The 13,080-nt window shown below is 45.0% G+C and overlaps 1 protein-coding gene across 1 annotated transcript; it reads right to left on the bottom strand.

The window, feature by feature from the left end:
- Positions 1-8,586: 8,586 nt before the first annotated feature.
- On the bottom strand, positions 8,587-9,706 carry LOC144713507 (uncharacterized). Its single transcript, XM_078588100.1, has 2 exons — positions 9,655-9,706; positions 8,587-9,351 (listed from the first exon to the last, which is right to left on the bottom strand). The coding sequence occupies exons 1-2, from the start codon at positions 9,704-9,706 to the stop codon at positions 8,612-8,614; spliced, it is 792 nt and encodes a 263-aa protein (XP_078444226.1). The 3' UTR covers positions 8,587-8,611.
- Between the last annotated feature and the right edge of the window lie 3,374 nt (positions 9,707-13,080).

Here is a 13,080-nt window from a genome sequence, read left to right as displayed (position 1 = left end):
ACCTACCGAAGGTGGTCGAGGTGTTCCTCCCTCGACTTGCTGTAGATGAGTATGTCGTCAAAGTAGACGACGACGAACCTCTCGATAAAGGCGCGTGGTACCTCATTCATGAGGCGCTGAAAGGTACTCGGCGCGTTGGAGAGGCCGAAGGGCATGACTCTCCACTCTTATAACCCGTCCTTTATCTTAAAGGCGGTCTTCCATTCGTCTCCGGGATGAATCCGTACCTGGTGGTAGCCACTGCGTAGATCTATCTTCAAGAAGATAGTGGCTCCAGCCATCATGTCGAAGAGGTCCTGGCGCGCGGGATGGGAAAACGGTATCGTACCGTTATCTTGTTGATGGCGCAACTGTCGCAGCACATGCACCATGTACCGTCCTTCTTCGTGGCTAGTAGTGCTGGTACGGCGCATGGGCTGAGGCTCTCCTGGATGAGGCCCTTCGCGAGTAATTCACAGACCTATCGTACCAGCTCTTCGTACCTCTGTGGGTCTGATGTGAAACGACGATGGCTGGGATCGATCGGCACGTTTCACGTCACAGGATTATGATGCGAATGTATGAGATGTAAGCCAAATGATGAGAAAATACGAATGAGCAGATAAGGACTTGACGGATAGCGACGTCGGCCGTACCGATCAACGAGAGAGGAGTGATCCTAAGATCAAACTCCCAATGACCCGCTGGACCTACTAGACGTCTACTAAGTGAGGGGCGTCTAACAGCCCTGGAGCGTTCGGCGTCCAAGTCGGATGACAGTCTGTCTACCACAAGAATCCCTACGCTCGACAAGGTGGCTAGTCCTATCCGATGATGTTCGATAATATCGCGGTAGCGGACGCGATAGGGGAAGACGAGACTGTCAAAGATAATAATACTGGAGCTTATGGAGGGGAGACAAGACTGACCTTTGTATCGCTTAGTCCAAGGCGTCCAAGTCGTCGAACGGATGCTTAGTGTCAGATCGTGCGGGCGAGTGTCGTTGACGAGGATGAAACCGGGTGTAGACGGTGCGGTCGTAACTACCAGCAGAGAGTTGAGTCCACGGGTGGCGTGTAGCAAGAGTCGGAGCAGAGGACACACAAGGTGTGCGCTTGGCTGGCGCACGACGCAGCCGTGTGGGCGGGCAAGACAGCGAACCAAGTATCATGGGAATAGTCGTGTGGGTGGGGCAGAAAACCAAGAAATCGGTTATGGCGTAGAGGGTGGGAGTCAAGAAATCAAGAAAGATGGGGGCGATGGGAGGGCGAAGGGGAGGACGAAGGGGAATCAAGGAGATATGGTGAGATCAAGAAATCAAGAAATCAAGAAATCATGAAATCAAGAAATCAAGAATTCAAGAAATCAAGAGGAAAGAAAGGTGGACGATCAAGAAAAGCAAGAGGAGGCGGTTGGGAATCAAGAAACGATGGGGAAAGGAGGGTGGGCGATCAAGAAAGGCAAAAGGAGGCGGTTGGGAATCAAGAAACGATGGGGAAAAGAGGGTGGGCGATCAAGAAAGGCAAGAGAGGCGGTTGGGAATCAAGAAACGAAGGGGAAAGGAGGGTGGGCGATCAAGAAAGGCAGGGGTAGGGGGAGGGTGATCAAGAAAGGCAAGAAGAGGTGGTTGGGCGATCAAGAAGGGCAGGGGAAGGGGAAAGGGCGATCAAGAAAGGGTAGGGGAAGCGGTTGGGCGATCAAGAATTTCAAGAAAATGGAGGATGAGAATGGGTGGCGTTCAAGAATCGGCGGGAAAGATCAAGAAATGGGATTAGATGATCAAGAAGCAAGGGTGAAGGGGTGGCATCCAAGGAAATGTGGGCGAGATGGGCTGGATGAAGGAGAAGGGGGGGGGGGGGGTTGTGGTGGAAGATGGGCAGGGAGGGGATTAAGAACCTAGTTGGCGTCGGGTTCTTGATGGTCGGGGCAATGCTCCCTCGACGGAGCGGATTCCCAGCTTGGTCGCGGCGTCGATGACGTTCAGGAACCTCCAAGAATTCCCGGAGTGATCTCGACGGAGACTCTTCTTAGCCTGAAGGACAGCAACTTCTTGAAAATCTTTAACCCGTGCCGGAGTGATCTCGACGGCACGCTTCAGCACGATCCTCCCGGAGTGATCTCGACGGAAGAAACGTGGGCTCTACCCACGGAGTGATCTCGACGTGGGGTGGGGCTAGCCAAACCCCCTACACTACTCTCTACGATAGGGGGGGGAGACGAATTGTGAATAAACTTTTCAACAATGACTCCAAGGTGTTCCTTGGGCATGCCATCCCCTTATATAGTGAGGATGGGTGCTAAGTGAACGTGGGAGAGGACGAACCGTCGCGAGACGTGGTTCGGCCTCTCCTTACAAATTCAAAATACAAACATAAAAAGTAAAAACGACGAGGACGGGGCCCAACAACATTGGCCCAGTCCACGAATCTGAAACTACAAACACACATGAAAATGAGCATAAGTAAAAAGATAAAAGTTCTTACGTGGGGTACTTAAACCCCGGGTGGCGAGCGTCGGCGCGAGCTGCTCGGCGTGGCTGACGACGTCTCGGCGTGGCTGCTGGAGATGGTTCTTCGTCATCGTGGCGTCGTCCTCGAGATGGTCCTCCATCACAACATAGCGGACCCACTAACTAAGCTGCTAGGTCACGACATTCTTTGAGCATTATTGTCACACAATGGGATTGTTGAACATGGGTGATTTGCTTTAGTCCAAATGGGAGATTGATGGATATTATGTGACAGTCAAGCCAATCACACTATTGTGTTTATTTAAGTTCATTGAATAAAATATTACATTCATTATATTTATAGTGTGATGTTTACAATGAAGTCCATGAATACATGCAATGACATAGTGAATTATGATGAGATCATAATACAGAGATCACCATTCTTCATACATGTATTCTAAATATTCATATTCAATGGATAGTCGAGATGAACATCAAGTTATCAGGATAGAATAGCACTAACTGATCATGCTTGTATGATAAGTATAGCTAATCATGTGGCTATTAGTGTGGCAACACTACGGATAGATAATGGGTGCGCTTTGGTGAAAGAGTTCACTGAATTGATCCATATGAATTCTTTGATGGTATTATATCTAAAAGTCAATCAGTTTGATTCATGTCACAGTTGTATAAGTGATTTACTGACCTGAGACACCAAGGACATCTTGTGAATGGACGATTGCATTTTGATTAAGACTTATGAACCTTTAATCATGAGATTCAGACAAGTCATAGCTCAGATATATGATGACTCTCAAATATGTCATCAAATAATTAAACTTTTTAGTTTTCATTCATCAAAATTATAATGTTAATTCATACTAATATCATGCATATGCATCATTTTATGAAATCACTAACCCCACTTGATCCTTTGAATCAAGTGGAATATATTTAACATTTTATGGTTAGTAAACATTCAGAGACAGGTTAAGAAGATCAAGGAAAGAGACGAGGATCAAGAGGAGCGGGCAAAAATTCAAAGAAGCATAAATTACGAAAATGCCCCTGGGCATGACTTAAGAGAAACCTATAAATACTCTCTTGAGAGTTGATTTTAGGTTGTCCAGAATTTTCTCTAAGGAAGCTAGGGCTTGGAGAGGAAGGTGTTCTGCAGACCCTCCAGTAGCTGATGAGCCATTGGAGCTAGGAGGAGAGGCAAGCTGAAGAGTACCCGCTCAAGAAGATCGTAGACTCGCCGGACAGGACGTGACACGAAGCCGGAGTGATTGAGCTGGTTCAGCTTCGTATTCTTCTCCCTCTTGGACAACCTCTGTTGGGCTTGAAGCATTCTGTAAGGTTCTTCAGCAATCCCCAACCAGAGTTGTTTATGTTTTAGTTAATCCAAAGTTTTTTTGTGTTCAATTCATCCTACTTCTTGTTTTCCCACAAAAAATCTATAGCCCTCTACTGAATTTGCCCTAGAATTTCTCACACGCAGCCAGCAATCAAACCGCCAGTGACCCAGGCCTCAGCCTAGGTCGCCAGCGGCTCAAGCTGCTAGCAGCAAGATCGCAGCGCCTGCTCAGCGCAAACGCTGCCTGCAGCAGCGTAGTGCGTAGCAAGCCCGCGCGCAGCCGCCACTTGCAGCAGCGGCGCACGCAGGCTCGCCCGCACGCAGGCTCGCCCGCGCGCAGGCACGCCCGCGCGCAGCAGCTGCCCGCAGCAGCTGCCGCTGCAGCAGCAACATCATGCGCAGGCACGCCCGCAGAGTAGCTGCCCGCGCGCAGCATGCCCGCGCAGCACGCCGCCAGCGCAGGCATGCCCGCGCAGGCACGCCCGCGCGCAGCACGCCGCGCGCAGGCACGCCGCGAGCAAGCGCCGCTGAGCTGCTCGCGCGCACACGCCGCCGACAGCAGCCACGCCGCAGCGCCAGGCACACAAACACCCGCTGGGTGTTTGTGAAATTGCCCCAAAGGGCAAGGGCAAATCCTCAGTAAACCTAATCCTTACTGAATATTTGCTGCACCGAGACTTTTAAAGAAAACTCTGTCTTTTGTACTGAAGATCATTCACCAGCGTTTATACTTGAGTATTGAGATTTAAAAGAACTGATTTGATAGACAGAATTCTTCTGCTGTTTTTTTTGCCGTATCCCTGTGGATCGACCCTCACTCGCCCTAAGCTGTGAGGTTATAAATTTCGTTGTATAAGCTCAATCCTCACACGCATTAACTGATAAATAACCAGTAGAAACCACTAAAATCGAGCTTATCAATATAGTAAGAAGCTCACAGAGATGATTGAGTGGTCAAGACGAGATCATCCACCATTGGTACTAGAGGAGATTAACTCAAGGAAGATGATGCAGAAAATCCCTTTCTAGGGTAGTAAAGATGTTGGAGAAGGCGTGCTCCGATGATCTCCGTTACGCGTTAGTACTAATCAAATGCTAGATTAAGGTTTGATGATAAACCATACCCTAACTTGTTTGAGAGTCTCGTGCAGATGATAAGTTATACATATACGACAACTGATGGCAGTAAAGGTTCCATGAGAGAGTTCAAATACTACCCAATATCTTATAAAGCACGAGGTGTAGCTTGGCACCCCATGGGTTAGAAACTTAATCTATCGATTGGGTTAAATCGATCCTTAGTTAATTAATATATATGTTTATATATCTAATTAGTAAGGTTGGTCAATAATGATTACTGGGCCATTTAAGTCATTAACTAGAATGACACATGGGCCTATAAGGTCACACACATAAGGTCATAAGGTCATTAGTGGATATATTTTACTTTGTAGGGTTTTTGAGAAAAACTTATGTAAAAATATAAATAGGGAAGGGGATATCATTTCAAGCACCCAGGCCACCCATATTGAGAACCCCCCTTTCTCCACTCTCTTCTCCTCTCAACAAAAGAGTGTCTTCACTTTGAGAAGATCTTCACGATTTTTAAGAAGAGGTGAAGAAGACGAGGTGGAGATCCAAGCATGAAGTGATCGCGTGGATACTTCTAGAGGTCGGACACTTAAAGGGCTTTAGAACGATCTCATAGCGGTAAAGTCAAGGGTGAAACAAGTTACCCACAAGGTATTTTTGATGTACGTTTGAAAGATTGATTAAGAATTAATGAACATGCTTCCGCATCCATGGAATCATATTTTCCATTGATGAACCAAGACACTTAACCCAACATTGTGGGCATCGAACAATATACTTCAAATTTGTGGGTTTCATGAAAAATACCCGCTCACTATAAATAGGAGAAAGCCCTGAAAAAAAATTCACCCATGACAGAATTGTTCAAGGTTCTTACCCTCTTCTCCCATCTCCCTTTGTCTCCTCTCCATTCTCAATATAATTGGAACTACATAAATATCACGATGGAGCATGACCAGGGGTGATTATGATGGAAGGGATTCAATCTGCCATGAATTGCATTTATGTGTAAAGGCTTCACATTGAGTGACTCAAGACATTTAACTCTAGTAACTGATAAATCAAGGATGAAATTTATGCATAAATAATTTGATCCATTTTTGTTTTTATGTCATTTTGACCCTATTCAAAGTCTTTCACTGTATCAATCCCTTTAGTTTCATCCAAAACGGGACCATAGAACCAGAAACCATCCTCGTTTGAGGTCACATTTCGTTTACATTAATGAGCCCTCCTCTTTTTAGTCCTACTTCTCTAGCATTAATGGAGAAACTTCGCCAAAATGCCCAGTCTTCCACTAACCTTTTCATATTCTTGAGGGACTCATGTACAACAATGTATTTTCTTTTATTTTTATCCTCCATGAAAAAAATTGTAAGATCATGATCTCTATACATTTTCATAAAAAGTTACCACACCCTTTAAATTATTTCCCCTATTGTGGATTTTTATGGAAGGCAGATATGTCTACATAATAATAAAAATACACATAGCATTTTGATAAAATATTTTTGTTTCAATATGGGTCATAGTTTTTTAGTATGTTTCTTTCATTTCACACAATTGTAGAAGTATATTCTTGTAACTCTAGCAACATATTTTGTACTAGCCATGTTCTTGTATTATTCTCAATAGGACTTCACTATATCAGATAATAAAAAATTTATCACAACCTTGAAAATATTTTTTTAGAACATTAACACATTATGTTTTTATTTCATTAATTCTAATGAAAGGAATATATCTTTTTTCCAATAAAATATTTATCTAACATACAGTCCATATGCAGATAACCTCATGGGTCTTTATATGCAGAAATTAAATGTAATGATATAAAATAATCTAAAAAACACAAAGAATTTTATTCTTTTTATGTCTAGTCTAGATTCATTACTACAGACATATATCTCAATGAAATACTTTATGTGCGTTCAATTTTAATATTTATCTAATATTTAAAATATTTCACTGTAACAAACCCCTTAAAAATTGAATCAAGGTTATATCACCTAAACTGTTTAATATTTTCAGTAGTTTCTGGATTATAAATAAGGATAGAGTACATTGTGAGGGACTCAACGACGTCCTCTAATCATCTCCCTTGAGCTATCACCTCTAATACAGAGGGTGGCGATCCCATCTTGACCATTCGATTGTCTTCGTGAACTTCATGATGCACCCGAACTAGGACTATTTAGAATCCCATGATTAGGGACACATAGGTCATAGCCAAAGTACAATTGTCCTTCCACTAGACTTCTTTCGTGTCTGAGGTCTAAGGACAACTTACACGACCATGATGTGGATCAACCTGATTCAAAATTCAGTATAATACCATTTAGGGATTGGTGCAGATCAATTCAGTGGAATCTTACCACTAAAGAACACCCACTATCTATCCTTACTGTCTCCACACTAATGGCTATGGGAACAACCATACTCATGATATGAGTGAGGCTAGATAGTGCTATTCTATCTGGCTACTTCGATGTCTTTCTCGCTTATCCTTCAAATAGGAATATTTAGAACACGTGCTGAATGACAAGTGATCTCCGCATTACGATCTCAACATAACTCAATAAGTTACATCATGTAGTCATGGACTTCACTCTAAGCACCACACGTGCATTTAATGAATATGTTCCTTTAATGAATATGGAACAAGATGCATAATGCGTGATTGGTTTTCACGCCGTCCCACATGGCTCGACACTATGACTCGCTCTTGTGATGTCCAGTGCCGTCGTACCATTCCATGATGTCTTGCCATTCTGTGCAGTTGTGCCAGCCCATGATGTCTCACCATGCCCTGCTGCCATTAGTCTGCTGTGCACCACCTCCACCTTTTGTGTGTCTCATTTAGAGTTTCTAGTTGGGTTCACGTCTGGTTTTGTCAAATTGTACATCATTTATTCCAATCATTGAACAACGCTCTAACTCTTTGCATATCCCTATTGTGCTATGTTAGTGCCAGAGGTCCACTCTTCCCTATTTGGCGATTCACATTATTTCGCTTGTTTTCTTATGTTTTTTCACCCCCTTCAAACTTAGCAGAATAGATAAGTGGAATTTGTTGTCTTATTCTAATGTTGGAAGGTTTGGGAGTTTTGATTGGGAGCTTTGTTTTTGTCACGGTGGTCGTAAAACAACACTCTGGGTCTTGGACGACGAACGGGCCTGCACTATTTTCTGGATTTAAAAGTTCAAAGAGATCTTGCTGATTTGGGATCTATTTTATCCATTCTTAGGTGACATTTTCTCATCCCGTTCGACTGAGTCCTAGTCATCCTGAATGACTTAAACATTTCTAGTCTTAGCATAAACGACGCAATTACAAACTGATAAATTTAGTTTCACAAGAATATAAGTAATTTTTTTCAATTTAATTATTTGCAAAGAAACGGTGATGAAATACTACAAAGTTAGCGGCGAATTGTGTTGTAAAAGGTACTTTCAAGATCCTACACCACGACTGCAAAAAAGTTTCCGTCTCGCCATTCAGTCCTGGTTCTAGTTTTTTGAACGATAAACTTAAAGTCAGTGATACATGAGCTGGCTGCACGGAAAGGAAACATACTAAATATCCTATAAAACTTCTACATGCATAGAGAGTAAGAAATAAAACTGAGTAACGCTCCGTCCGCAGTACTCAGGAAGGAGACACTTGTTCTGAAAGATAACGTCAAAGACGCAAGTGGCCAGCTCGAGGGCTCCTTTCTAGTCCACTCTTACGAGTTGTATCGGTGATAGGGATCAAATCCGGATCGCGAACCCCATTCATACCCGCGCACTTCATATGCTGGCGGCACCGCCGCTCCATCCCCACCGCGTGCTCCACCAGAGCTGCTGCCGCTGGTGTCCAGATAACCTATCGGTGGTGCTTCCCCAGAGACGCTACCTCCGTCTCCAACATACCCAAATCCTGCCCCGGTGCGAGGTGTAACAATGCTGTACGTGTGGGGGCGAAGAGGCGCAACCACAGCGCCGCTCAGTGGCTGCCCCGCCAAAGATCGCGCCTGTGCGACCGTAACCAGCACCGGGCTACCGCGACCGGCGCGTTCATATTGACGCTGGAGTTGCATAAATCGCGAAAGCGGCGCGACGTAGTCGGCGAACCCGAGGCTACCAAGCGCTGAAATGAGGTCCTCTGGGGTGATCGTCTTCCTCCGTGCGCTGTGGCAGCGCCTGTTCGCCTCTGCTGTGACGTATGAAATAAAACGTGAAACGTAGTCCATCATGGTGTCCTTAGCATCGTCTGAGATCTTCGCCTGGAGAGGTAGAACTTTGCGCATAATGCGGGTTACGTTGGCGACGGGCATGAGCAGCTCGGCAGGAACCGCATCTCCCGTGGCCGCCGGCACCGATTGATTGACTGATGAGACCTCGTCGTTTTCGTTGTCAATGTTGCTCCGGTTCGCTGCGTCGTTTTGGTCGACTTGGATTGGGTTCCGTTCGGACTCATTAGATGCTGTAAGTATGCATGGTTAACATGTTTGAGAATGTGACAGAACAAGAAGAGAAAAAAGATGACTGGAACTAGAGCGAGGACAAGATGGTGACGAACAGATCGAGGGCCAACTCGGGAAGATTGTTGGCCCCCGTTTGTGACAAACTGATGTTGAACAATAATAGAAAAACCAATTAAAAACGACGACAAAGATGAAGGTATGAGGTGAAAGGGAGGATCCGGGTGAAATCTGAGATCAACGTTAACGTGAGACGATAACTTGTGTCAACAAGAAAGAGAACGCGAAAGAAAGGATTGACGTACGCTTCCGAGCTCCGTTGTTGGGCGTTCGAGTGGTGTTTTCTCTGCCTTCCATCGTTCACAAGCCCTAGGATGATGTTCGCTCGTCAACAACGCTTGATGGTATCTGAAGATGATGGCTGGCAGGTAAGAATTTATACATCTTTCCGGAGAGAGCCAGTGTCCACAGTAAGGCAAATTTATTTCGTAGATTCAGATCAATTATCGAGTGCAGAGTAATACAATTACGAGCAGCTACAAATTCTCATACAAAGCATTTCATATAAATTTTTTTGTATTTTCCTATGAATAATAATACGGCGCCATTTATAGATAACATGTAAATCAACTATTTGACGGAAATTCATGAAATACGCGTCGTCTCATTTACTGGTCTTGACTGGCAAATAGTTTGACGTTAACAATAAATTAGGGATCGTGAACAATGATTTTCCTCTCCAACCCTGACTGTCCAATGTGAAACGTTCAGGAGCGCGACTACGAAATGTACGGTCCTCTTAGCGAACCGCTGGGTTTCCTAAAGCGGTCCTATCCGCCGTTAATTTTTTCTGCAAAATTGAACGGGTGGCGGAAATCTTTTCTTCATCGCTGCCACTTTCCAGTGGAAGGATAAATCACGAAGAGAGTCAAAGAAACTCTTACTGTATGAGGGCAGAGCGCATTAAGAGGATTCCGTTTGGCGCGAGATCAAATTCACAAGTATCTTTCTCTAGCATATTTGGATCTGGCTTCTCTGTCTCGATATCTCTGTCTATCTCTCATCCCATTGTCTCTCAAAGAGACGTTTGAGGCAGCCAAAAAGAGTGTACGGAATAATAAATTACCTCCGCACAGATGCCCTTTAATATCGTCTTGCATGTGCCGAAACGTGAATGGTAATGAGGGTTATCATCTGCTGATATTCGAAAGGAGAGGAGAGGGAAAGGGGGGATGTGGGGGGGAGGGGGGGGAAGACATAGGGGGGTGATAGCGGAGGAGTTTTACTCAGTCTACGCCAACACCCCTTTTAGTAAACTGGGATAATATTCTATACTCGTTAGAGACTTAGAATATAGGAATCAATATATGTTCAAAGATTGATAAGGATCAAACATAGACAGCCAGGATCAAATCGTAGATAGTTATAACGGTTGAGATTAGGTTGCGACATATCCATTGTAATAAGATGGGTCCACGACACGATGAACGACAGGGATTGGTGCACCCATCTTATTATAACGGCTAGGATTAATGATGTAATACGATCGGCCGGGTTCGATCGGCTCGTATTACGCCACAAGAATTCGATGAATAATTTCGTGAATGATATGAATATATGACGATGAAGAAAACGTCGAATGAGCAAGACTCGGTCGTTTACAAGCAGGGAAGGAGACCTCCCCGATCAAGGGGAAGATATTGACCCTAGATCAAACTCCCAATGACCCTCTTGACCGACTAGACGACTACGCGGTAAGGGGCGTGTGACGGCCCTAAGATGTTCGGCGTTCAAATCAACGAATATCCTTTCAACCACAAAAATAAGATCCTATCTCTCGACGAATGTGGCTAACCCTATCCGTAGATTATATTAAAAGAGGGCAGCGGATGAGAGAGGGGAAGACGACACTGAAGGCGGTAATAATACTGGGAATGACGGAGGAGAGACGAGAGGGTACCTTGTATGTCGATAGTCCACGCCGTGGGAAATGGTGTCTCGACGTAGTCAAAGGCGATGGGAGATTCCGCGTGGGTGAGGCACAACGAGGCCGGAGGATGGGGTTCTTGGCTTGTAATCACCCCAAGAATGCCTCTAGATGGTGGCTCGTGTCGATTCTTGAATTTCTTGCACAGTAGTTGATCGGGAATGCCAAGAAGGTGACGATTTCTTGAAGCCTTGATCGTTCTTGAGCGGTAGTAGATGAAGAAAACCAAGAAGGTGGTGGTTTCTTGAAACCTTGGGGTTCTTGAGCGGTAGTTGATCAAGAACGCCAAGAGGGTGGCGGTTTCTTGAAATCTTGGTGGTTCTTGGTGGATGGCGATGGCGGCGACGGACGATGGCGGCGGCGGGGATGATAGCCTCCAAGAAGAGGGTTCTTGAAAATAACCACCCAAGAAGTCTGTGATAGAGGGGCGTTTCTTGATCTTCTTGGATAAATCTTGGAGGAGGTCGATGGTGGCGGCGGCGGGGATGATAACCTCCAAGAAGAGGTTTCTTGGACGTTTCTTGGGGACTAACAACCCGAGATTCCCAAGGAGAGGGCGTTCTTGGAGGAGGTTGGTGAAATCTTGGGGACGAACAATGGCGACGCGTACCCGGAGTGATCTCGACGGTGACGGTTGACGATGCTTCTCCCTTGGTGACACTTTCTTGAATCCTTGAGACCCTTCGAAGTGATCTCGACGGAGGGCTTCTTGGCTTCAAGAAGGGAGGAATTCTTGAATCTTTTAGCTTCTTCGAAGTGATCTCAACGAAGACGTTGAACGCGTTCCCACAGAGTGGTCTCGACGTGGGGGACACGGGCTCTACTCCACGGAGTGGCTTCGACGTGGGCGGGAATAGCCAATTCCCTCTACTCTACTCACTACGATAGGCGGAGACAAGAGTTGTAAAAATTCTTTCAACAAATGATTCAAATGTTCCTTGGGCATGCTATCCCGTTATATAGTGAGGATAGGTGCCAAGTGAACATGGGGAGAGGATGAACCGTCGCGAGACGTGGTTAGGCCTCTCCTTACAATTTCAAAATAAAACCAAAATTTCAAAAGTAAAGACGAAGGCGAGGCCCAACATTGGCCTAGTCCATGAAATCGAAAGACACAAGCAAAACATAAACAAACACAAGGGAAGATAGAGATGCTTACACGGGGTACTTGAACCCCGGGTGGCGAGTGTCGACGTGAGCTGCTCGGCGTGGCTGATGTCGTCCTGTCGTGCCGTCTCCAGGATGGTCCTCCATCAATTAAATGGGATATATCCGTTATAATCAAAGGGACTACAGCACCGATCAACGACTGTGACCGGTGTACCCAATCCATTATAACAGATGAGATTACTCTAAGGGATTCTGTTATAACAGATGAGTACACCGATCAACGGTTAATATCGGTGCACCCATCTGTTATAACGGTTGAGATTAAACCATTTTATATTCGTTGCATATCTGTTACAATGGATATATAAATGGATGCCTCTTAAACTATTCTATAAGTACTATAAATACAAACCAATGTAGAGTTGGAAAGACTTGCGGAATAAGAACGATCTTCATCTTGCCTCATCTTACCTGTTCTTCTCTTCTCTCTTCTCTTTCTCCCTCTCTCCTCAACTGCTTCTTCACCTTCATCACCATGAATTTCAACAGGGAGATGGGGGGAGTTTCATTGGATGACGAAGAAAATGCGAACCACCTCAGCGTTACAAAAGAACGAGGTGCGAATGGTAGAATT

Source organism: Wolffia australiana, chromosome 16, assembly GCF_029677425.1.
Source record: "Wolffia australiana isolate 7733 chromosome 16, ASM2967742v1".
Taxonomy (NCBI): domain Eukaryota; kingdom Viridiplantae; phylum Streptophyta; class Magnoliopsida; order Alismatales; family Araceae; genus Wolffia; species Wolffia australiana.
This window is presented reverse-complemented; position numbering and strand designations above follow the sequence as displayed.